General features: G+C 45.4%; 2 protein-coding genes across 2 annotated transcripts in view; one reads left to right on the top strand and one right to left on the bottom strand.

The window, feature by feature from the left end:
• On the bottom strand, positions 1 to 22,154 carry LOC131262864 (mitochondrial adenyl nucleotide antiporter SLC25A25). Its single transcript, XM_058264950.1, has 6 exons — positions 21,260 to 22,154; positions 17,847 to 18,088; positions 17,662 to 17,773; positions 1,802 to 1,960; positions 1,145 to 1,712; positions 1 to 1,053 (listed from the first exon to the last, which is right to left on the bottom strand). Exons 1-6 carry the CDS (start codon positions 21,524 to 21,526, stop codon positions 848 to 850), a joined length of 1,554 nt encoding a protein of 517 aa, XP_058120933.1. The 5' UTR covers positions 21,527 to 22,154; the 3' UTR covers positions 1 to 847.
• Positions 22,155 to 23,063: 909 nt separating this feature from the next.
• The window catches only part of LOC131262861 (inositol 1,4,5-trisphosphate receptor), a 31,304-nt gene continuing 27,385 nt past the window's right edge, over positions 23,064 to 26,982 (top strand). The window contains exons 1-2 of the mRNA XM_058264946.1: positions 23,064 to 23,153; positions 23,345 to 24,506. The gene's annotated coding sequence lies outside the window, so the exon portion shown is untranslated. The remainder of the gene's footprint in view (positions 23,154 to 23,344; positions 24,507 to 26,982) is intronic.

Below are 26,982 nucleotides of genomic sequence, written 5' to 3'. Positions count from 1 at the left end.
TTTTTTCCTACACACGTGTCTCTCACTCACACGGACGGGATGTTGCCGGCGAATGATGTGGTGTAAAGAATTGAAAAAACTAAACTTAAAATTACAAAAAGAATGATTCTAATAAAATTACAGAAATAAGTTAACGAACTGCATCATTCGCATCTAGCTGGTTTGTTTTCTATCCTTCTCAACCACTCTCCCTGCCTGCCCGCTCCACAACCTATGCGCTTCAACATTTCTAAGCAGTTTTTCCGATTTCCTCAAACCTCCTCGGTTGGGACCATCGGCTGCATTCCTCACATTCCTTTTCTTTTCCATAGCCTCTCTATCTCTCCCTCTCTCTCTCGCTCTAGCTCCCCTTCTGTCCATTTTTTGTCGTGGCGAAAGGCGATTGAAATATCGGCAACCTTCTCAAAAGGATGTTCAGCAACGGCAACGAAACGAGGAAGCGCTTGAAGAGTAGATTGTTGCAACAGGAACGAAGATGAAGGCGCTTCTCAAACACACACACACGCACACGCACACACACACACTTGATCGGTATGTTGAGATTGATCGTCTTGTTATTCACGAAAGATCGCTTTTCCCGCAAACTTCCGCAACTTTTCGTTAGCGTTTGGGGAGCAGGTTGGAAAAACTGAGCCATATATCTCGACGAAATACCGGTACGACCATTCCAGGTCTTGGTGTCTTGGCGCGTGTGTGAATGTATGTGTGTGAGTGTGTGCTCATTAGCTTAGGTGTGTAATATTGTAGCAGATGGAGCCGGCGAAGGGCAAGTGGGTGACGACCGTTGCTGCCGTTGCTGCTGCTGCTGCTGCTGCTGCTGCTGGTGTTGCTGCACTGCTGAAACAGATCACGTCATGTTTACGCCGAGGGCACGGCTCGTATACTCGTACACGACGTAGCTGATCGAGACGGCCGGTAATACTTTGATGAAGTTCGGCGTAATACCGCGGTAGAGACCGAGCGGACCCTCCGTCTGTATTATTCGCTTAAATACATTGGTCATGTTGGGTTCCACCGTGACACTGCCGTCCGGATTGGGGCCAATTGTAACCGCTGCGGGGAAGGTAGCAAAGAAAACAACAAGAGAGTTAGTATAAGTAACAAAGGCGCAGGGTAGGGGGCTTGCTTTCACTTCGTATCTTACCTTGTGCCTGTAATCGCGTCCGCACCAATGCCAGCGGGTAGGAACACACCTGGCCGAGCGTACTGGACGCACTGCCGCACGCCAGCAGCACCCAGAAGCTCGGCTGCTCCGTCTCGTGGTGGCTGAGGTACTTCTTCTTCAGCGTCTCGTACACCGCCAGGTCGATACCGGCGTACGGGATGATGCCGAGCATGTTTGGAATGTAGCCGCGATAGAACGAGCGCAGGCCCTCCCGGCTGTAGATTTTCGCGGCCGCATCGAGAATGCTGCTGTACTCGCCCGTCTTCCTTAACGCTAGTCGGGTTTTTAATACTTCCATCGGGTAGATCGCCGTCTGGCTGACGCCGCCGGCACAAGCGCCCGCCACGAACCGCTCGTAGATCGTCATCTGGCGCTTGTCGTTGCCGCGGATCAGCCGCTTCACCTGCTCGTAGGCGGCAAACTTGATCGCGCTCTCCGGCGCGATCTTCAGCACATTGATCAGATTGCCCCGCCAGAGGCTCCGCACTCCGCCCTCCTTCAGCATGTACTGAAGACAATCTGAGATTCGCTGTTTGGTCGATTGCACCTAAAAAAAAAAAACAAAACAAAATAAAAAACAAGTTAATTAAAACCACACTTTAGAGAGCGGATTTCAATCAAGCGCACAAAACATACCTGCAGGAAAACCTTCAACCGATCCAAGGGGGCCGTGCATGTGCGTGACACTGCACCAGCAATTCCACCGGCCGCCAGGTGGCGCCACCACATGCCGGTTTGCATTTCGCTTTGCGTGAAGTCATCAGGTACGTTCAGATCCTCACCGATATCCAAATACTGCAAAACAAAGGCACAAAAAGGAAGATTAATATTAGAATGGCGTATTTAGAAAGAAGGCGCATTTAAAACGACATTATTTGGCACAAAACTAGGGCTAATTAGCATTGTACGGTGACGCTTGTGGCAGGGCAGCGCGTGTGGAATGGAAAGAAGATACGCCCAAGTCGCCGGAACAACACGATTTGGTTAAAGGAAATGCTAATTTTACAGGAAAAACTATGTGGCGAGCAACGATCGTGTGGCGCTAACAAAAATGATGGATGAAGAATGTTCTCGGTGTGTTAATGAGTACGACTGAGTGAATTATTATAATCCACATTTACTACTACTTCCGCTAGTGGATTAAGAGGTGTTTGCTACAAAGAAACGTTAATCGTTCTAATGTGGCATCTACACGATTGTTTAGCGAGCTCTGAGCAGCATTTGCTCATCAACACAACTGGATCAATCCCGCTAACCCTGGCGTTGGACAAGATCGATCCAGTATTAATTAGCAGCGATAATTAACGGCGATCGTACTTTCGAACAACAAAAACGTGCTGCTTTTCAGAGAAAGTACTCACAGAGTGACGGCTACAACAAAAAAAAACCACAACAAACTGAACCTGCCTGGTTGGACACCTATCCCTATCACCATGACCGCGTGCATTCCGCGACCGAGTGACGACGCTTATCGGTTGTGTTTGATGATCGACGACCTCCATTATCGCTGACGCGTTTGGGTCGTGTTATTTCGTCATTGCTTGCGCATACACGAGACAAGGGAGTTGCTTTCGATTCGTTACGAGCGAATGGCTAACATTTTGTGCTTGTAAACATGCTAGCCCGCAGTATATGAAGTTGTTGCCCATCATAGGTCGGCACAATCGTCACAACAATTTCCATGTGAGCATCAGCTGGACATAGGACGCTGAAGTCATGGTAGATAATTTATGTACAGCATTAATAAACTGCCCCTCCATGGCACTAGAGTGGTATCTAGTTCAGGGACACCTTTAAACTCTCGTTCCAAATTGGGAAAGGTTATGGAGAACCACACCGAAAGGTTCCCTATTGTTGCGCGAAAGAACTTTATCAACCCGTACCAAAATCTTGAACCAGTACCCTTGTACATGAACTGAGAAACAGACCCATCTAAGCAGATGCGTCCCGATCTGGTTCACTCCAGCTTTTCAAGCGTCATTTCAGCTGAACGTGTTCCGTGTCCAATTGTACTAACAACAGTACAACCTTCGTTCTAAGCAAAGAGACGTGCGTCAGCGATAAAGAAACATTTGGGCTCGTCCCGAACGGGCTCGAGATGAAAAAAGACTGAAAACGGGATCATTAGAGGAGCAACTCAAGGCGCTAAAGCCTGTTAAGGTAATATTATTTAAACATCCAAAAAATATTACCTTACAATTCTACATTCACCTGCATGCCTTTAAATCGTTTAAAATAACTCAAAGGAATGCCGAAGGACTCGGAAAATAAAAAGTGGAATGTTTACCTTTCCAACCATGGACTTTACTAGGTAGGACTGACCATTTTGCTACATTCCAGTGTACCCATCCCAAAAGACACGCGAGGTATGCAAAGGACATACAAAATGGTTATTACTTTTATTGACACACAAATTGTTTCGCTTCACTCCTTGAGCATACGAAAGCGTTCTGCGACACAAGTTGTCTTTCCTTCCTTGCGTGTCGCCCATGCACACACCTTCCAGTGGAAAATCGCCCCGAGAGTCATCGTCATCTTCATCATTAGTACACTGTCACGCCAAAGGGAAGGAAGTGTAATTAAATTGCTTGTCGCGTTTAATCGACCGCTTTTAAATGACATTTAAGCTCGTTCGCCGTGTCGCCTGCGGTCAGTCCACTGCCTACAACAACGTCCCACGATTATCAGACAGTACCACCGAACTCAGGGATGACTTAGGAAAGCCCGTACTGACCTCCTTCTTCCCATCCCATCTCGTGATCGACCGGTCACTTATCAGCAGCTTACACCGAAAGGGGCCCAACCTGCCCTTGGCAACAGCAGCCGAGTCCCGCCGTTGCCGATTACCGAAGAACCGTCGAAAACAACCGTACCCTCGGCTTATCACAAAACATTTTGGGAGGCGTGCTTTCGGGCAATAACTTTGGGGCCATGGGGTGTTTCCAGGGTCAGTTATTTGATGTGGAGTGAAAGCAAAAAAAAAACACATGTTTGGCGTCGGCAACCACGCGGAAGATTCCATTCATCAGCAGTTTCAAGTCGGTTTCCAAGTGCATTCCAGAAGTGAAGGGAAAAAAAGCATCCCCTTACCTTCGCGTACCGATAGCACAGACCTGACATAACCAATTCTGTTCCCACTTACGTAAGGAACGTTTGAGCGACGGTTTGCAACATTTGTGTTTTTGCATTGGAGGAGAACGGTTTTTCTCTACCCGTCACGCGCTACTAAAAATAGGTAATGTCCGTAAGTTCACCGTCCTCTGTCACACTCTGAGGGATGAACGCGCGCCATCGTCTTAGCTCTGTGCGCCAACCGACGTTTCCTTGATCTTCCTATCCTGTTACATTTTGCACAAAAGAAGAGCAGGACCAGCGATCTTTCGTGCACAAAGTGTAGATTTCTTTCACGAGATGGAACCGAAGGTATCCAAGGGGATTTTTTAATTAAATACTTGTCTCAACGATGAAGCAATCCCTTTGAAATGTGTTTCTTTCGTTCAAGAAAACTCCTTTCCGACTCTTTGAATTTCTCTTGATGAATTATCATCATACCTTCGTCACTAGCTCAACGTAGAAATCACTGTCCAACGTATCCATCCGGGTTTGGATACCGACAGGACGCAGCACCGTTGCAGCTGATTTGGACGCCGCAAACGAACGCCGAAGTTGTGGGAAAGGGAAGCACGGACGGACTCACGATGGTGGGGGGGCGGGGTGGGACTAGAGATCGATAAAACCACGCGCAACGTGCACACGCACGTTGTCCTCGTGGGGGCGCTGCTGGTGCTGCTGATGTTGCTACAGCCCTAGTGGTCGGTCCTGCCAACCGGAAACGTGAACCAATGCCAAACTTTAACCGAAAACGCGAAACATTGCCAGCGAACTCATGGCGGCTAGCGTCGCAGGCCGTTTTTCTTGTGCCTTTCGCAAAACGCCCCCACGGGGTTGTCTTTGTGTGAGGAGCTTTTCGGTCGAGAACAAGGCAGCGCGCACACGGGACCCTTGGGGTGCATATACGAACACACCACGAAAAACCCGTTTTCCGGCACTCACGAAACTGCTGCTGCACGCCAGCCCAACACGGTGGCCCAACCAACTTTTCCGACCGTCAACCGTCAACTGGCTGGCTCGGTCCACCTTCGGGGCGGCCACCGACGTTCGGCAAAGGTAATTTTGTACCGTACGAGAAAGAGAGAGAGATAGAGAGGGACAGGGAAAAATTGGCGAGGAAGGTGAAAACCGTAGGCAAAAAGACACGTTTCGAACCACGTTCAACTCCAACTGCACACACATACACACACACCCAAGCGAGCGGGAACGGGAAAATCAGAGAAAAAGGTGGTCCGTCACGCTCAGCATAATGGCAGCTCGCTCGGGAAAAGCTTCGGAGCAATTTTCCCGTTCGAATGGGTGGCGCCATCCTTTCCACTCCACCGGGGGGAGTTCGATCTTTTGTCACCCTCTCTACGCCATTCCGCGATGTTTTCCGCTCTCGGCCGGTATTTTTTGTCTTGACTCGCAAATCCCAAAGACGATCAACGTGGAATGTTTGCCTAGGTACACCATTCATTCCACCGTCATCCTTTCGAAATGCCACCGGCCATGCACTCTCTTTCTCCATCCATCCCCAACGACTGCAAAAGATTGCGAATTCAAAAGTGGTCCGTTGGTTGCGTGCACTTTTTCTTAACGCCATTTGCAAGCATCACGTTTTGGCAAGCGTTAGACACAGCTGTTCGTAACGGTGTTCCAATACCGAAACTGAATGGAAACTGTTACACAAGGTCCACTGCAAAGGCCACTTTTTTGCACATTTTCTGGCAAACAAATTTCGCCAAAAATGTGCCTTCCCAGTGCGCAAGCTCAAAAGAGTGTGCATCGCTGGCCGTTGTTTTTTGTTTTTGTTTTGTGCAAAGGACGGTGTCCTTCCGGGACATTAACGAAACGGGTACAAAAACGGCGGAGGAAAAACTGGGTGACTTCGGGGGAGGTGCATCATCGTCGGGTCCTTAAAGGTCCTTCACTTTGAGTAAACAAGAAGCATGGCCTGAAGAAGGCGGAAAGTGGAGCAACCAAACGACACATACCATACCAGTGTCCGAAAGGGCGGAAATATCACCAACGACGGCAAATCCACCCATCACAGAGGGGGGTGTTAGTTAAGGGGGTGTGTGCATTTACATTTTAAGGTTTTCTTTCGACACATGTCCTTCTTGTTCTTCTAACCCGACGCGACGGAAAAAATATAGACGACGCCATACCCGATGGGGGAAAAAGGGCAGAAAAACGAACCAAACGGAAGGGACAAACGAGTTTATGAGGGCATTATTGTCGTGCTTAATTGACACTTAATTACTAACGCTCGATGACATTGGCGCCTTGACCCCAAAGGCAGGCGACCCAGGCGCTGTTTGAAGGGTAAAGTATCGTTGGATAGGAAAACATTAGTTTTGGATGACATTTGCTAACTTAATTGTTGTTTCACACACCGATGACAGTTGAAAAATATAATTATAGTCGATAGTTTCCTTTTTTTAACCCTAAAATACTGAAACCTACAAAACAGTTGCCGGTGCAGAGCTCTAGCGACCTTCTGTACGAGCAACGTTCGCGTGCAGACGTCAATCGACCTAGCAACAGCGATCGCAAAACGCGATCCCGCCGGTCAGGCGGGTTTAAAAACTCAAAGCCAACGACTCTCATTAAAAACCTGTTTTAGAGGGATTGGAGAGGGGATTATGGAATGAGGGGGGGCCGGTTTTAACGGGGGAAACCTTCCGAATGGAAAACCCCACACGCACACACACCTAAGTCCAAGCAACCATGCTGATGCTGCTGCTCTGTTGATCACGAGCCCCCTCTTCACATACCAAATTTTTACTTGCTGTTCATTCATTTATGATTCAACAACGTGCGTATGCATAGTATGAATCATCACAATCTTCCCCATCTTGAGAGAGCCCTCTACCGGATATGCTCACACTCTCATCAGTGAAATTCCAACGAAGCCGGAAATTTCCCTTCATTTCGAGATAAACAAGGGACGATAGTAAATAAAGTTAGATAAGATGAAAGATAAGAGTGACGCATCAATTTTACAAGAACTGATAAGTCATCGTATGAAAACAACATATTTCTCTGCAAACCGGATTTGAACCCTGGATGCACGAATGGAAACCAAGTGCGCTGCTACCGAAGCTACCAAGCCCAACCGTTGACATAATGTTTAAAGTGCAATAATTACCGGTGACAGCAGTTCCTTCAAGGCTAGGATAAAATCCTCCAGCCCATCGCCGCCCACTTGGATCGCGTTCTGTTCGAAGGCCATTTTGTTTCTATACTTTTGTTAACTTAACATACAACGGTTTGAGATACTAAGGGCACAGAGTTTCTGGTTCTGGCTTTCCCTCGTACTCTATCACAAGTGATTTAGGGCGGGATTTTTTCTTTCCTTGTTGCTTTCCTTTGTGTGTATCACGACACAAATTCAGACACTACTCACATAGACACACGTTAAAAAAAAAGTGCACTAGTTTCAGACCTCTGTTAGCTAATATCACAAGCTATTCTGTTGCTAGAATATTCCACCGGGTTTAGTGCAGCATTCGCTCGCACTAGGATTCTCTCACTTTTCTCGCGTGCTTTACCAACTCGCGGGGCAGATTTCTTTTTTGCTTCAGCTCCACTTGGGCACTGGAATTTCAGCTTCGGTACAAAAGCACGTGTACTTTCCCGTTTTTTGAAGGGTATGCGTAAGAGCGGCCCTTTCGTCCGTATTCGTGTTCAGTCTCACCACCGCTCGAGGTTCGCTGATTCGCGTTTCTTGGTAACGCGCGTTCGTTTGTTCGTCGCGCTCGAACGGTAGAAAACAGCTGTTCGCAATCGCGCTTAGCAACAGCGACTAAAACTGTGTTTCGCGCCCGTCGCGGAAGTTCTTCTCTTTCGCTCAATGCGCCCTTTCTTTTCGTCGTACCGCGTCAATACACGGTCGAGATTATGGACCAAAGCGCGTGGTCGTTTCGAGACGTGGGGGATAATACACTAGCGATGGGGACAAAAAACCCCTCGCAACCTGTTTATGGAGTTGGGTTGGATGCTGAATCACGGATTCGTTGCCAATTCGCAAGGTTGTTGATTTCGCGGGTATTTTAGCTGTTCACTGCTACCCGATAGATATTGTTCCTTTGTTCCGAAAGGTCGTCAGGATTTAAAACAGGGCGGCACAACTGATTCTTCACTGCAAACCGATTTTTTTGTTTGATTTTTCCAACACTATATCCCCGCAGGCTTCACGTCGAAAGATTGTGGGATTTTGCTTAACGTAGTAACCAACACAAAAAAAATCCAACCACTATTGTTGAGTACTATTTCGAAGCCTACTCGGAGAAGCGTGTGCGTTTTCTCGGCCGGCTTGGATACGATACGTTCCTAGCAACTCGGAGTTGCAGTTGCAGTCCTTGTGGACACACCTCTTTCGCTTCGGCACGATTGAGAAAATTCGTGAACTTTCGCCGACACTAGCGAAAAACACGTCCAGTCTAGACGGTGGCCAGAATCTCACTGAACAGAGCGGTCGTCTTGCCGTCCGGCAGAAGCAAGCAGCGCGTTAGTGACACAGGAAACGGCGGCGACTCGCGAGTCATGTGTGCGATGAAGAGAGGGACTGATACACGAATAGACGTTAGAGGGACTACGATGGAGCGACAGAGTGCTCTACCGATAACGAAACCGCGAAAGTGAGAAAAATCGTGGCGAAGGCATGATCAAGTTATTGGGGGATGCACCAGTCGCAGGTGGGGGGCACAAATCGTACATCATTACGTAAAAGCACGTGAAACCGTCGGTTGCCGTATGTATCCATTGGCACATACTGTACTGTGCACTTGCAGTACCCATTAAAGGAGGAGGAAATGCGTTTACAGTTCAAATCAATAGATATAAAGAGAATGGTTTCATTTGAAGATACCATAGACCTTACATCGGGAACCTAATTTTCTATAAGACACCATTTTGTTAGACACTTGAACGCAGTCCCAAATACTAGTAGATCCTAAACGTCATGTCTAACACAACTAAAATAAGCAAAGTAAAAATCCTTCACTACTACAGAAATAACAAAACAGCAGTGATTTACTGTAAAATGGTTCCAGATATTTCTTGAACGTATTAATAAACAAAATTAAATTATTTCCAATGCCCATTATCAAACATATGTTCCCAGGACTAGGAAAATCCCAAGATAAAACATCCTTGTTGTTTTGTTCAGTACCGAATCGGAATGAGTGAGAATCGCAAAAAAGGATATTATGATTAATAAATTGACGCAAAGCCGATCACATTGGTATCAATTTAAAAAATGTGTTGAGAAGATTTTCCAAAATTCTTTTCCGCTCAAATTTAAATCATCTTCTTAAATAGCACAAAATGACACGAGACACACAAAGAGAATATAATAACTTCTTTTTTTTCCTTTCAGGAGCAGTGCTCTCGTCTGCCCTCGGTGAACCGACGTGAATCGGTTTAAGCCGGTCCGATCGCTTTAAGCTACATCATCACACGGGGTATGCACAGCGTTCAACGTCATCAAGCACGCCCAAACAAAAATTCCCCACAGCGATAGTGGTGGTGGTTTTAGAAGCCGAATGTCACCGATCTTGGCAGCATCCATCGGCCGCTTAGTCGCTGGCTGACGTCATGAAGTCGTGCTGCTCTAGGAAACGCCAGCAACATTCAGACGGTAAACACGAGTGTCCAAGCAGTGGATGGCGAGCTGAAGCGTAGTAGATTAGACTACGGCCGGGCAACGCACAGGACGGACTTAGAACCCGGTCACATTCGACGTCACAAACCCCGATCGCACACAACGGCGTTCGAGAACCTCTCGTAACACAGACAAATATTTTCAACGCAGTATCAGCCTAGTCCGTGTTTCATTAGGGCCACTGTCGGCTCGATACGCTTCGCTGGCACACATTGCTGGCCACATGTTTGGCGACTGATAAGCGCACGAGGGAACCGGACGCGATGACGCGACACCATATCACGTCGCCGTACGGTGCGAGAACAACCGTAAAACCTATTAATTGGATCACGATGGCAAACAAATTCCCGGGAAAAAATGGCCTGCGGTCAAGGTTCCGGTTGGAGCTAGTTTGGAGTGACCACCGTAACACGCGCTCGGCCATGTGATCGGAATGTCGCGTAACGAGCTGAGGGATCGGCTTGTGGATGGGACAGACATCGCAAAGGATAATGCACCGAGCACCTGCCCTCCGATTGGACACCTTTCTTCCAATTGGTTCCAGAAGAGGAGCATGTTTGATACAACCCACATTTCGAAATGATAACATCCTATCGTCTTACGTTCGTGCAAGCAGATTAGATTAGAGGTAGGGTACACTGCCATTGTACGGGGAAATTTACAATCCAATTTTACGACTCTCGAAACCCCAATGCAAAGATCGTGCCCCCTTTTGCGTCAATGCAAGGTAAATATATATATAAGCGAGCCAGATGTTGACAAATACAGACATAAAGATCTTCGATAAGGACTTCGTTAAAATATATTCGTAACTTTCCATGATGCAAACAATGAGACTTATTACATGATGCAGAAATGTGAGAAGCAAAACGCAAAAGTAATGTTCCAATTAAAGTAGTACTAGACTATTTTGCGCTCTACTACTGCCCTAATTGGAACATTAAATTGCTGGTACAAATGAGTCAATTGTGCTTTAATCATTCCTTTTGTCACCTAAGCATTTATTTGTCCAGAATTCATCCTGTATCCTTGACAAAAATGGTTCGATCCTAATTGCTCTATACACTAGAATATACACTCTACCTCAAGCCGTGGCACTCAAAATGGGAAGCTCACAGAAGAATATTTAACCTAAATATTGGCCTAAGAGTATAGAAACATTAGGGATCTACCTGTCGCGAAAAAGTTACCATGCTTTTTCTTTTCAATTCCTTCGCCGAGATCAGATGACATCTGCATGATCAAGTACTTCAGGTTACTACCAGTTTCGAGCGGTAGTTGGAAGGGCAAATATCGCCATTCGGAAACCATTAGCTCCCGGACCAAAAGGTGCTACATTTGATGGGCATGAACCTTGCATAACTGTGCGAAAAAAAGAGGAAGGACAGATTAACACCGTCGCGGTAGGAGAAAATGTGCCCACGAAATGTTCAACCCCTACCCGAATTCCTGATCTCTTTGGCATTCAAAACGATAATTCACGCACGGCTCGCGGGTGTCGTGTGCCAGACAGCTGCTAAAAGGCACTGTACTCTTTGGCTCTACCAGTCCAATTGCGCCGTCGATCGTTCCATTCCGGGATGATAATTCGCGACACGATCACGCGCACCATCCGACGACGAAACATCCAGGGAGACATACCATCAATCGTCTTGAAGTCCAAGCTGGGACGGGTCAAAGTGAGAAGGGGACGTTTTAGCACATACGACCAAAGGGACAATGGTCAAACTGGCCAATTGGCATCCATTAGAGGACCGCATAAAGCTGGCCCAAACTGGATTGCCGGAACATCGTGCATGGCAATATGTGGGACGTTTCGTAGGGCGTGTAGAGAAAGCGGCGGAGAGCACGGTTGGAGGGGGATGATACTTTGCCAATTTATATAAACAACTAGCCCATTGGTTGTGCCCCGTGCGGTGGTGGTACTTTTCCACACCCGCTGAACATTGGCCTAGTCCTATTTACAAAATAGACACATCCCATGCATCGTGCAAATGCATGGCTTCCTTCGGCTTCATTAATTTCCGAGTTCCTCTTCCATCCATCCATCCAAGAAGTTGATAGGCAATGGGCAACAGACTCGTGTCAAGTTGCAGGAGCTGAAGCAGTATTAGAGAGCAAAATAACAAGAAAATAGACAACATTGTACGACCGTAAATTAAACACCGAAACTGAACACGATTAGAAAACAGCGTCATTCCACGCTACAAACCACGCAGAATCTGACGCCTCTCTAACTTCTGATTACTCTACGACTCTTTTTGCGTCGGCGTTAGATTTTGTTTGCGCGAAAACACTCCCAACTTTGGCCTCGGTTCTTCGTTAGCTAGCACATTATGGCGAGGAAAATCGCACACGTTTTAAATATAGCACCAAATCTGTCTCCGACGGCTGGTGTTGAGAAAATTTACCGCCCCACCAGGTCTCGAACCGGCCAAAAACCGAAACAAGAGTAAATTACCCACAACGTACGAACAGGTGAATGAAAGCAACCTTTTCAAATGAATTGGCAGAAAAGTATTGCTCAAATTTGGTGGCACATTTCAAACGATAATTATTCGAAAAGAAAAGGAGAAATAATAGTGGTAACTATTTAAAGTGAAATAATACATAGAACCACCATGCGTCTCCATCGAAAGCAAAAAAAGAAAAAAACAATCGTTAATACAATGAAAATTGCAAAAAATACAGATTTACACTTAAGGCAAGTACTTCTTCAAAAGAAAAAAAAAATATGTTTTCAAAATATCGTTTCAAAGCTTGCAAATATACAACGAAAATTGCAAAAATGGTAAAAAATACAGATTCACACTTAAGGCAAGTACTTCTTCAAAAGAAAAAACAAAATGTTTTTAAAACATCGTTTCAACGCTTGCAAAACAAATTCTACACATGGAAATAGAAATGAATATTACAGTAATTTTAATTGGTTTGAATTTTACGTAATAATTAATTTAAAAATAGCACAAACAGAAACCCTAAAACACACTTCAGTCAGCAGCTTGATCAGGCCGTACCTATCCCAATGATATAAGCAGCGTCCACTATCCTATCCACCGGCGAACTCTATTTTTGGTTTACTTATTTGCAATACTCAACCGGGACTATAAATAACCATCCCGCCGTTTGCCGGTCATTCATTGTGTTCGCATACGTATACGTTCTATTCGGGATAAAGTTAACTGCCAGTGTGGGATGTGTTCGATCACCAAGCGAACTGGGTGTATAAGGAGCGAATTGGCGAGAGGAAACCAATTATATTTGTAGAAGAACATTGCTCATTCCGTCAATATCGGTATATAGCCACGTGCGATTATTTCTATTGTTGCCATTTTTTACTGTACAGAGATATTTTTCTATAATTAAAAAAGCATGCAATAGATAAAAATAGTACTTTACACATTGCTTTCTCCTGCACGAAATAAGGCGCTAATTTATTTTACGATGGCGTTTATCGATATAAGCATCCAACAAAGACCAGTTATTCAGGTATCATCAATTGTAATCTGATGTAACGATAAATATTTATAGTTAACAAATGTGGCTAATCGTTTAAAAGATGGTTGTGGCCGTCTTTCAAAATACGTTACTTTCAGCCTAAAATAGCTTCGCCATTTAAAATAATTACGCACCCCAAGGGGAATGGAATGTTGTTTTTAAAACTTTCTCGAGCCACAACACTCTCGTTCCGAGTTCAAACGGAACTGTTCCTGGGATTCCCAGGTCGAACATAAACAAAACAGAGAAACATGGGCACATACCAGTATACACTCATTCACGAAGATCACATGACAAAAGTGTGCCCGGTAAACATCACGCAGCAATAAACTTCAGCAAGAGTGAATAATATGCGTAGCACGTTCATTGGTTAGCGTTGTCTTTTTTTTAGTAAGGTAGAGACGAGAACCGTCTTTCTAAAAGCGAAATCCGAACAAGAAGGAGCGTCACGAAAACAGGATCTTCCTTAAGAGCCGTTTTTGGCTAGACGCGCTTCCGTCTCGACCGGTACAAACGGTATGAGCTACCTTGAAAAGAGTGAATGCCTCTCTTCAAGGTCATGGTGGAGTCAAGCGCAGTGTTGTCCGGTTTTAGTTTCCGGTAGGATTTGAAACAGACGGTTCCGCAAAACCACCCTCGATGGACGTCGAGATAAATGATGCACATTTTTCAAGGTATGAAAAACTTGCCGTTGTCGAGGGTGGCTTATGCGATAATTGTGACACCCCGCGCCGGTGGTGCAAGGCATGCAATTTCTTGTTTACCATCGGTCTGGCCACAATATAACATCAAAACATGACTTTCACACCGGTGGAACATTTATCAATTAGACGAGTTTGTACCACCACCACAAGAGTGGAAGAGATAGAGACATCTATATCGGTCCTTGGCAACAGGGAGTAACTTGAAACCCAGTGTTTCTTCGAAAACACTACAGCTTCAGCCGACACAAACAAGCCCCTGATGATGTCCATTCGTCCCCTCCGGGATCGGCACCACGACCGAAGGCACAAGCATCTTCCTACCACTCGGAGTACGAGTGTCAAGCAGACGTCATCGTTTTGACCACCTTCCACCACCCGGGGGGTGTAGGGGAAAGACGAAACTCACAAACACCTCAATCCTCGGGTTTCGCTTCACCGTGACGCGCCCAGGGCGAAGGGCTGAGGGATAGAAGATCGCAACCGGCTGTTGTTGACGACACCGTTGCGGACACAAACAGAGAGCGCCCTCGCGAGGAGGCTCGACTCGGTCGGAACCGGATCGCTGATTGGTCAAAGCTGAAGCTCTAGCTGAGGCCGACGTGTAAGATTGGGAAAAATATACGAAAAGCGTTGAGGGGGGACTCGTGGAGCCACGCGCCCGTATGTCGGAGAAGATTACGCGACCAAGGTGTATAAGAGCAAACAGTGGCAATTGAATTAACGGCCATTCTGCAACTGTTGAGCTGTTTAAGCTGTTTGACTATTTAAATTTAATTGTACATTTTGAAATACTCGAAAGTAATTTCGATGATTTAGGTTATATTTTGATCTTCAAACCATATATGAAATATAGATTAAAATATCTATAATCTGATTCAATGCTCTGCGTCTAGAAAAATACAATAAGGGAATATTAAACCATCTTTCATTTGTTTTTAATTTATGAAAATCCCAATTCACTACCAACAGTTGATGCCGTATTGTAACAACTAACCGAACACCGTCAACAACACACGCCGCGCCAATGTGCGTCCATTCGGGGCCATTGAACGTTGCACCAAAGGCGCAGCAACGAAACCGTCAATCCGCGGCCATACCTCGGGCTGTCGACGCTCTTGGTGGTGGTGGTGGTGGTGGCCCAGATAAGAACAAAGAAAAACGTTTTCAACTTCGCGCGTCAAAGGTCCCAGAGAGTGTGCTTGCTTCTGTTTGTGGATGCCCTCAATAATGCCAGCCGTCCCCCCACGGAACGATCGTCAGCTGCGAACGATCGTTCCTAAGTGCAATCAGTTCGAACAAACCGATCGTCGTAAGGAAACCATCATTGTTCGGAGTGAAAGGTTACGAAGCGAAGAATAGGGATGCTCGAACCGTCCGAAACCGGATCGGAAGCGGATTTCGGCTTGGCATGTGCCCCATCGGGCTGTGAGGCACAACAAAGAGGATGAGGTGGTAGACTTTGTACGCAGATCGATTAGAACGGGAGAGGAAAACACAACAGAACTGAGAACGGAACGCCAATTGGTCGTGTTTTCTTTTACGTCATTCGGGGGGACAAACGTTAGGCGCGGAATATGTTTTTTTGTTTTTCGCTACGTTTCTGATAAATTGTATCACATTCTCAGAACCGGGATGTACTAAGGGTTATCAGAAGGCATGCGGCAATAAATAATGATCGGAAACGCGCTGCGTCACGTTGCGACATTGACCTCAAAGGCTATTTGGTTTGCATTCATCACAAGCTGTTGATTTCCAGAAAAATACTACATTAAACTGTTCTTACATGCTAACTTTGAATTATTAATCGAACCTATTTATTTTTCTCTAGCATCTACGTAACTTAGTTGTCTAAAATACTGTTGATTAGCTTAAAAATTTGTCTACAATTAGCTTTCGACTCATGCCACATTCGTGTCTAAAAATTCGTCTACAACGAATTCATTCCTTAATTCATATTTTCATATAATATATATTTGATGGACACATGATCAGTTGATTCTTGTTGAACGATTGTACATGAATGAGATGGATGTATTGAACACAATGTGAGCAAATCGGAATTGCAGCCTTGATGATGTAAGACATCAATCTAGCGAACGTTGGCGGAAATGTTGAAACTCGGAACAGTGCAATAATGAGTCAACAAGTGTGCAAGCAAAAAGTTCATACAAAGTTCATGAGCAAAAACGTGTCCATGCCCGAACGAAACTGTTCATTAAATGGCGCTCTGCCAGAGCAACACAGTCATATGGGAGGTGAAACGAATGATTTTCAACGTTTGGCCAAGATCGCAAACTGAACTCACGGGCATCAAAAGCAGAACAAAAAAAAAAGGAAACCAACATTACATGGAAACAACTGCTGTGCATTATGATTAAAATTATTTTTGTCATACAACAGCAACTAGCCATCAGAAGCGAAACGTCTACGAATCGTCAGCGAAAAGGCAATGCACGAGATCAGTTTTGAATATCACACCTAGAAAGAAAGTGTCATTTGCACACAAAATCCGCACCGATGTCGCCGCCAGCGGTACCATACACTTCCTTTTCGCTAACGTGTTGCATTCGACGGTAGCGATAAAAAAGGTGCAAAACGACCCCGCCATTCCGTGGGTGATGATAGCGAGCAGTAGCATATCTTGAGCCAGAAACAGAAAGAAAATAGATAAACTTCCAGCAGTCCAACAAACGGGAGAAACTGTGCGAACGTCTAGCGATAACAGCCGGAATCTTTTTCGGAGGGGGGCAGGAATGTGTGTAGTGTGTAGGTAAACAATTTAGAGAAAACAAAATCGATAAATTAAACAAACGAAAAATCAAAGAGCAACCGCGGGCAGAAAGAGAAACGTGTCAAACACAGTACCTTACCGTCCACCAGCAGGTGCGAGGGTGCGCCATGGTTGGTGGAGGAGTTGTGGTGGGACACATTCGCCGGCGGGTTCAAAAGTAAGTCCGTGACGTGTTCAATGGCCTGTTCGACATCGAGCAGCCTGAGCACCGGACGGACCCGGTCGTATATGCCATCCTCCGTTGGCATCGGCACATCGTCCGACGTCGTAGAAGAAGAAGACGAAAGCGGCGGTCGCAGCCGGGCGGAACCGGAACGGCCACGACCAACGGTCCCTAGGTAGGCTTCATTGTACCTAAGATTCTTCGGGGTTATTCGATTCACGGTTCGGGTTGTTTTCATTCGGATCGTTGCGGATTGCGATGCCAACCAAAACCAAAAAGATGATTTCGAGGGAGAAGAACATTCAAACGAGAACAATTTAACATTAGCCACAGTGAACACGCGAGACATTTGCTTTTACGAAAGCCCCTTCGTTCGCGAGGAAGAGAAGGAAACATTGTCCTAGTAAAGATAGGTCGACACGCTGGCAACACGTTGTGCAATTCGATATCAAAACAACTGTTTGTTCTTATCTCCTTCTAAAGGGAAGCGGTAGACCGTTGAAACCCGTTCAAATGCATTCCGATTGCCAGCATGCTTCCCGATGTTACAAACGCCTTCCAACTAACGCTGGTACTCACAGTCGAATGCCGCCAGTATTTCACCAGTTCGTGTATGTCGGATGATGGAGCCAGCAGCAGAAAGTCTCTCCACTCATCGAAGCTGATGTTCAGACTGCCATCTTTATCCATTCTAAAAACGTTGCACAAAAGAAATACAAATTAGCTTTTCGTGATCGAACAAAGGGATGTACCATTTCTCTTACCGTTTAAGTAGCTTGGCTGCCTCGTGCCGGTCCATGTCGATGCCGAGCTCCTTGAAGGCCGTTATCAGCTCCTCCAGGTCGACCTTGCCGTCTCGGTTTTTGTCCAGGTGTGTAAACTGTAAGCGTAGATTTTTTTCGTGCTCTCGCACGTAGTGTATGAACTCCGCCAGCCCGACATCGCCGCTTTGCGTCTGGTCCGACTGCTTCAGGAAGCGCTGAAAGAACAACGAGTGACCATATTCCTGGTTGGTGCGATGGTATTGTTGTTGTTTCGTGGCGATTTGTGATCCCGGAGCATATTGCATTAGCAGAGGTTTGTTGTCCCAAGCATATTAGCAAAGCACAGAGTGTTTGGATGATGTGGTAATGCGTAATGATGATTACAAGTTTGTATTTTGTATTCCATGTAAAAAGAAAAGGAAAAGAGGAAAAGAAATAATATTAAAAACCACCCACATAAACAATAAATTAGCACGAAAATTGTAAGATAGTGTATTAACCATGCGCCATTGTGTGAAAAGCTACGATTGTTAAGAGTGTAAGCCACATTTATTTATGTATGAAATGAAAAATTGTGTTTCCTTTATTTGAATTATTTGAATTCCCACCGAAAGCCGTTGTACGGAGAAGTTCTACACCACTGATTTATACCGACTCTCAACTAGCGTGCAATACTTGCGCACAAGCTTGTACTCAACTGAACGTTTGTTGTACAGTGATGCACATAATAACATGTCCGGTTGATCTTGCGTATTTTAGTAATTTTACTATCTGAACGCAAGTATCTTATGGAGTTTTTATGGAGTTTTGTTAATTTGATATTGTAACAGAAACTAGGGGAATTAGTTCAAAAAGTCCCTATTTTCGGTAGCGTCGCTATATTGCTGTTAACTTGGCAAATTTCCATATGGCCATTAACTTTGTCCTACTTTTAGATGCTTTATCAACCTACGGATTGTGCAAAGGCTTGTTGTGACATTGTTGTTATAATTTCACAAGTGTGTTTTGGGCATTGTACAAAATTTGAAATGCTTGAATAGCTTGCCAAGTAACACAATCTCGAATAAGCTGGTGTTTGTTGCTCTTGTCTTGAATTTATCGAAGACCAAAGACAAAATTCCATCAATGGCCTTCACCGAAAATATTACAAGTCCACACGTAGATGTTTGTTAACGGCACCTGTCGTGGCATTGATGTTGCTTGCGACGCAGATTACAACAGCGTAAACACAATATGATCGGTGGCCTAGATTTTGTGTGTGCTATCGACCACTCTACCGATTTGTCGGCGAATGCTTGTATTAAATTTAAAGACTGTGGGTAGGATGCTTCGAAATCAATGAAAACATCCTACTGATTCATTCCTTTCTTCTTCTACCTTTTTGAGTTTTGCCATCATCTCTGCAATCAATCTGGTGTAAATAATTCCAAACGAAAGGGAAAATTCGCACCTACCACCTACACGGCACAGTTTTTCTTGTCTACCCTGATTTGCTATATCTTGGCCACGTTTGCAAATCCCATTTTGCTGGCCGGCTCCGTGGAGCAACAGCAGCCGGTTTCATCATACCACTGTCAATGTCGAGGTAGTTCACACATCGATGAACTACCGGGAAACGTTGCCTCTGCATCGCCAACGCTACATCAGCCCCCGCTGGGATTGCACAAGGATGGATAAAAATAACATTAAAATTCCACCATATAGACAACAGACTGACGAAAAGAGAAGGAGGAAGGCAAGGAAAATCAGGGAGGACGGTAGTTTGCTCGAGTGCAACCGCTACCCATGGGATGTTCCCGGTTTTTCGTACCATCAAATGCGCCGGTGTTCAACGATGCGGTTCGGAAATAACTTTCTTGAACACGACCGGGAAGCGACGTGGAAAATGGCAAAAAACTTGTGGTCGACCGGCTACATCTGGCTGTCGTAAATGGGCCTCTGCGCCACCCACCCGATACCACCCGGTGGTTCAATCGGTGACAGACAGCATTCGCGTGCCAAATCGCTATCATCATACGTATAGCGACGGCCCCTTGTAAGACATAACCGAAGTGGCGTGTCGCTCCCGTTTAATTTTATGCTGGGGAAAACATTGGGTGCGTTTAAGTAATCGATGCTCCGTTCTTGATCAGCTGACGCGCCCTCGTGTTTACAGAAGCAAAACAGCAAAAAGTGAAACGCTAGTGAACGCCACACGCTTATCAACGGCACGAGGGAATCCTCAAATCCGGAAGCGATAAGGCGAGCCGCGCCAGCCGAGAAGGATGAAAGAAAAAAAGGCATCTTGTTCCTAGCCGATTACACGCGATTGCGGGTGGGTTAAAAGAAAATGCCCTGTTTTCAATATAAAGCAAGCAAAATATCAATTAATCTCCTGCGAATAGACACAGGAAGACTTTGCATCGGCACGCCGCCAGTGAGATTTTTGTATTTATGCGTTATTTTGTACAACTAACTGTTATAATGTTCGATTAAATCAACGTATAATTCTACTCTGACTAGCCTTTGTTTGATTTAAGTAGTATTGTACCAAAACAAAATTTTTGTTACATCAATTAATAACTAATCTATCTAAATAACTCTCATCTCATCATACCTATAATTTACTTTGTTTGATTGATTGAACAACTAATCTAATTAATTAACTACACCCAAACCCGAGAGGGTGGCAATCTTTTCCACCTTCATAAAAACGCTCAACCTCTCCGCTAATCCAATTCGCGAGGAAGCGGAGAATTCGAAAAAATCGATTTCACCACTTCACTCGTGGGTCAGTTCACGGTCCATCCAAGAGAGCTGCAGACAATCCGACGTCTTGTGGCAACAGAAGGTCTAGGCTTTTGACTTTTCCTCCACTTTCAAACCCGCACGATGGACGCCAAAGAGAGGGCTCGTCTCTGGTTGGCCCCCGCACATACACCCCATGCGGCATAAGGAGGCCGACACGTGGTGATGGATGAAAGGGATTGCGGGAAAATACGCGAACCAAAGTGCGCATACGTCGTTTCCGTCGTGGTGGTCGTCACAGACGGCTCCTATCCCGTTCTGTCTCCCGCCGTTCCGTCTACCATACTCTCATAATGCTGTGGGGTGCTGTGTTTGTCCTTGGGGGGACTTTCGCAAACTCTCCCCGGGAACTCCTTGTGACCGACTGCTGGTACGGCGATTGTGCTTAAAAAGAGGAGAGGTTAAACAAACGAACGAAACTTTCCAGAAAGAAATTCACGAATAAGCGCAAATATTCGCTCACCGTCGCAGCAACCTCAGCGGAGACCTTCTTTAGTGTAAAGCGATAGTATAAACAAGGAGGCCATGAAATCATATGATGAGTCAGCTTTTGATGCGTGATGATGAATGTGATGGATGGAGTAGAGTGTTGGGCAACAGTGCCACGGTGGCCTGGCGCTTTTTACCTCGGCGTACTGGTGCGATAGGCCGAACTCCTTCAGTGCCGACGAAAGATCGTGGATGTCGATTCGACCGTTGCCGTCGCGATCGAGCTTGTTGAAGATTTTCTCGAGCCGCTCCTCGTCCGCCTGGGGCAGTTCGTGCAGATAGTGCGGTGGAAACGCTGGCGGATACTTCTGGCTGTCCGAGCTTCCACCACTGCCACCGTCGGTGCCGTTGCTTGCGCTGTTGTCGTTACTGTGGCCAGCCGGACCTCTGTTGATGTTGACCATTGTATGCACCACACCGGGATCCGATTTTCCAATCAACCTTCTTCGGATGTGTGTGACGATTTTTTTCCACGTGTTTTTCTGCCGTTCGGGCCGCTCCCACTAAGCACCTGGAAGTCTTGGGCCCACCAACACAGCACCGGGAGACGAGTGGACAACCGATGGAAGAAACGACACTTATGCCACGCTATCGAAATTGGCCTTAGGCGCTTTCACCAGACAAGCTACAAAAGGTTGCACAAATCCACTAACACACTTTTTCACGGGCCTTTTCTGACGCGTTACTTTTTCTCGACCCAATGCCAACTACGGCACGAAAAAAAACACTAGCACACTGCTTCCTGACGTTGCCCCATTGGCAAGTGGAAGGTATAAAACTTTGCAATCAGCAGGATCTTGCACCAATTCCCTGGAAATTGGTGACCCGCGAGTGAAGAAAACACTATCGAACGTCGTGACCAATCCGTCGTGCGGAGGCGCGGGGGCGCGCTCACACGGGACCGATTTTTGCACCAGACACGCGGATCGATCCACGATTCCACGAACTACGGCAAAGTGTCGTGCTGCGCGATATCGAGCTGACTGGGGCGAAACAACACCCGAGAATCGAGACTTTCTCGCTTTCTAACGATTCGACACTTTTGATGCGCCAGCGCTTTGTGACGGCGGAATGAATTTATCTGCACTCCCAGCCAAGGTTTGTAATAGGGGGGTAGGTTCATCCAAAACCGATACGGATGTATTTTGACAGCTCGCGCAAATCAATTTGTGTTTCCCTGGTGTCTGAAGCTAAGTTTTGCAAAAATTAACACATTCAATATGATAAGAAAGTGTTTCAGCAGGTCAATATTAAAGGTTTTTAATGATGCCTTCGTTTTTGCGAGCGTAATTTGGTAAACGAACGTTAACCGTTGGTATCAAAATTTACATTCAAATTCGTTTATGACCTCACCTTCTTCATTCATACTTTGGCTTTACTGTACCAAAACTGCGATAGAAGAAGGTAATTTAATTCCGCACAAATGGTTTTAAGAAAAATTAATTAAATTTTAATTATCAGAATTAGGTCACGTGGTTGAGAATTATTTTTGCTGTGTTGCCAAACACCAAAATCAATTTGCAACAACGACGACGCTATGAAGTGACCTTCTTTTTAACTCATCTTGTTTATGGCATCTTTTGACAGCTGTTTGCAGCTAGAAAAGCACAAGATATGTTTCAAGTAGGTCAGTTAATAAATAACTCGCTTTGACATCATGACGCAATACAGAATTTTACAAATCTACGGCAAAGTTCAGCGGCATTATTCATCAATTATTTGAGGTCATCACGATTAGAAGAATCGAAAACGACGGTACCTTTCAGTTTTCTCGACGCTGTCCAATAGAAAAGGTAAACAACACTTTGGAAAAAAGCGAAAAATGGTCAAGGTGGCGACAGCAACGAGAGAGCGAGAAGGAAGTGCGCGTTGTTTTGAAACGACGGCTGCACGAGCGTTGACGTGCGGCGCTCGGAAGTTCGTGTTCAGTCGAGTGTTGGAGTTTGTGCCGTGTACGTCGCGTGAGTTCACGTTTCCCGTTCACGGACGGGTTTGGTTCGTCGCCATCCGTTTGCTTGCCGTCCGTGGAATGTAGGTTATCCAGCTGCAGCACATACTGCTCTTCTGCGGTTGGGGCTTTCGTACGCAGGGCGGAGGGTTTGGAGAATAAGCGGCACACCTGGTTGGGCGTAGGAAATGGTTTTCATTTCTTCCCCCAAAAGGTAGTTTTTCAGAGGCGCCATTTAACTGTTTGCTCTGTTGTTTTTTCGTTCACGAAAAAGGCTCCAATTGTGCTGCGGTGTGTTGACTGTTAAATAAAACCAATGGCTTTAGCAATTGTTAAAACATAAGTTTTTGTTGTAAGTGCGAATGTGATGTTACCGTAGATTGTATACGTGTCCAGTTGTGCAGTGTGTTCTTGTGGCTTTGCAACTTATCCGCGTGGCTACCCAAAAAACTCTCCCCATTCGGGAGGAACAGGTAGCTGGCCACCTTAAGCTTTTTTTATTTTTGAAGAAAAAGGCAGCAAAAGCCAACCTGATTGTCACCTCAGAAAAGTGTGAAATCGAAAAGCCCCAGCATCGGCACCGGAGAAAAATCTCGCCTGGAAGAAGAGTAGGCAAGAATAAGAGGCTCCAGTGGGGAGCCCGTTGACCACGCGAGAGTGAAGGGTCAGGCGATTGGGTGTGAGGGAGGGGGGCGCGCGCGCGTAAGTGTGAGACAGAACGTCGAATGTAGCCGTGCAAAGCGGCAAAGGTGTACGGCTCCCTGTATTCCTTTTCTATCATGGAATTGGTTTCGGAATGTCGGAATCTTGTAATCGAAGGTCCAATGCAAGTGTGCGTAGTTGTGCGGTGCTAGCGTGCTAGCGTTCCCGCGGTCGCGTGCGTTTAAAGGTGGTGTGTTGTGTTTTCGTTCTATACACAGCGCACCGCTGTGGGGAATCACTCTTCCGTTTCCAGTTCCGCGCGCAAGTGTGCGCTAGGCAAAGCGATAGGGAACCAGAAGGTTGTGAAGATCGCGGCTGGCAAATAATTGGTGCGCGTCTCTCAGCTGGAAGCAGGCCCCAACGGGTACCGGGGTAGTGGTGGTGCGGTGGTTGGGTCGAAATCGGTTTGTTTATCCGTTCATTAATGTGTCTTACCTGCGGTGCAGGCCGGCAGCTCCAGTCGCGAGCCCCATTCGTTTGGTTTGGATAAGTTCCAGCAAACCGCGAACCACGTTGCGCACCTCGCACCTACGTCATTTTTCCGCTTGAAAGTGTTTCTCGAAACGGTGAAGATCATCCGGTATGGAGTACGTCCCGTGTCTGTGAATGTCGGAGTTTTACAACGCCTGGTCAGTGCAACGGACGGAGTTTGTCCCATGAATATTCGTTTACTGTAAAAATCGGCTCACTTCAACGAAGCAGCGAAACTTACATTTCATCCAGTTTTATGTTCGGTAAGTGCACTCTGGTGATGTTTTTGGGTTCAGTTTAATTCAGATATTTTCCAGAACATTCTCGCAGACGTCAGCTACATTTCACAATATCGTAGCATTTTTTTGTGTTCGTTGCTTCTCTTCGTCGTCGTAAAGCGTCTTCATTAAAACACAGAGCAGGCGATGCTGGTACGGAAAAACGAAGAAACTTGTGACATTTTATTCAATGGCATCTTGGCAGTGGCAGCACCTGTTGTTACCGAGACGGTCCGATAGAGTTACCGAGATGAAAATTGTTCTTCATGCGTGAAAAACATGATACCGTAGCAACGGTTTGCCAGTGGTGTCCGATTAACTTCTTACTTGTCGCTATAGTTACAGTATGTAGGCATTTAGCGAGAGGGAAAAAATACTCTTTTAAATACTAACACGATTTAAGAAGCATAAGACTCATTTAAAAACATTCTGTATCCAAACGTAACGCTTTTCCCAATGTAACATGTAAATGTAAAAATCCAAAAGGGGATTCTTAGCCCAAATGATCGTTCCATCGAATGACGTGGACGTTATGGTGCACCCCCCGCACAGTGGCTCTGCGAGTGGACATTTCCATTGACTTAATATACGAAAAATTAAATAGCAAAATGCGCCTCTGGACGTAATCGTATGCCAAACAGTTTCCAGTAGGTTACGTAATTTTCTAATCAAGTCAATCATTCAACTATGTGTATGCAATGTAGTGTATTGAAGTCAATTAGCTTAGATTTTAACCTTAATTACTTGTAAAAATTATTAAAAACAATTTCATTGAAAATTACATGTTTACGATAGTTTTCTATTAAAATTATTGCGAATCGTCAACTTTAAAAAGAACTTATTATGCGTGAAAATATTACGTCTTAAAAAGTTTTCCAGTAAAAATTTTATACACTTGCATTTCTAGGAGCTACGGGTATTTAAACTTTTGTCTTCGGTTTCGATGGTCTTTTGCGGTGTTGATTCAATAGTTTGCTGATGTTCTATGACAGAACAGTTTTACTAAATATGTGACAGTTTAGAATATTAAAAAAAATCTCGCTGGAACTGCAACGGTCTAATGCTAGTACCAAAAATGCACTCTATTTATTTATTACAATTCTAATTAAAAAACATGAAAATTATTGATGTCCGACTTCCCCCCACCCACGGTTGCGCCACTGTGCGACGGTCTCTCTCTCCTCGATCCTCCGAAGATGTTCTTATCGACAGCTCCCAATCAGACCCGTTAGATGCTGTTCGCTGCCATAATTGCAGCCATTATCAGTGTCGCGGTTTGTCCCCTGGAATGGGAAGATCGTTCTAAGTCCATCTTTGCCGTAGTGGGGGGTTCTCGCCAGGGGCACGTTTTCCTCCTTTCCTATCTATATTTCCAGCCCACCTAACCCTCCTCGCCATCCATCCCCTCGGCGGGTGTGTGTTGGTGTGTCTTTGCAAACGCTAAAGTTGTACAACTTCCTGCATTAGAATGGTTAGTGGCTGTGTTGGTACGTTCATTAGAACGCATACGACCTTGTGAAGGGGTGAGAAAAGTCCGCGGGAATACGCTAATTAAAAGCCCCAACGAAAGTTCTAATGCTGACGAGTTGTTCGGGCTTGTGGTCTAACTGCGCCCAAGGAAGATCAACGCGCCATGCAAATAGGTTTGTGTTCGTATGTTCGTTCAAAACTGTGAACACACGGCGGAATATCGGTGGGAGTAACGGCGCCAGCTGCAAAAAAGTAACATAAAATATGAACCACCCGGGGACGAGGTGATAAGAAATCGAGAATTTCAACAACACGCTGAACGGAAGTGTGTCTGATTCGTCGAGCGTGCCGACTCTTGCCGACTACTTTTCATTTACAAACAGTCCAGTCTTGCAATCTGCGTTTCTCATACCCTTGTTGATTCGCGTAGAAAAGAACGCATATTTTCAATGTCACAAATGTCCATCGTTTGGAGTAATTGGTAACACTAAATAAGCGAGGTTGTTTTTGAAAGATTCGTCAAAAATAACCATTAACCTTCACATTAGTTTTTTTTTAGGGTTCATTTATTTTATGCCGAATTGTTCGCGGCTTTGCTACTCCAAACTCTGGCGCCCTCTCATACATTCCAAATCAATCGAACGAAGAGCCATTCCCGCCGTAAATGTCCGTGCGAATAAAATTAATGGATCTAGTCCATTTATGTTAATCACTCGAAAGACCTTCGCTGAAAGTGCTTCAAATCCGGGGGAACTACGCTACGGGGGAGCGTAGATGGAGAAGCCATTTAGCAAATGCATTTGAAGGACAGTTTTTCCGAAAATAGTGTTGCAAACGATTACTTTCTGTGTACCCATGTATTTTTGTATATTTTTTGTTGTAATTAGAAAGAAAATGACGGACGATCTTATTTTTACTTAACCTCAACCAAAATTTAATGGTTTCGAAATATCAATCAACCTTTGAAAAAAGAAGGATTTATTGCGAAAAA

Source organism: Anopheles coustani, chromosome 2, assembly GCF_943734705.1.
Source record: "Anopheles coustani chromosome 2, idAnoCousDA_361_x.2, whole genome shotgun sequence".
NCBI lineage: Eukaryota > Metazoa > Arthropoda > Insecta > Diptera > Culicidae > Anopheles > Anopheles coustani.
Note: the sequence above shows the minus strand (reverse complement) of the source record. Positions and strands in the feature narration are given on the sequence as shown.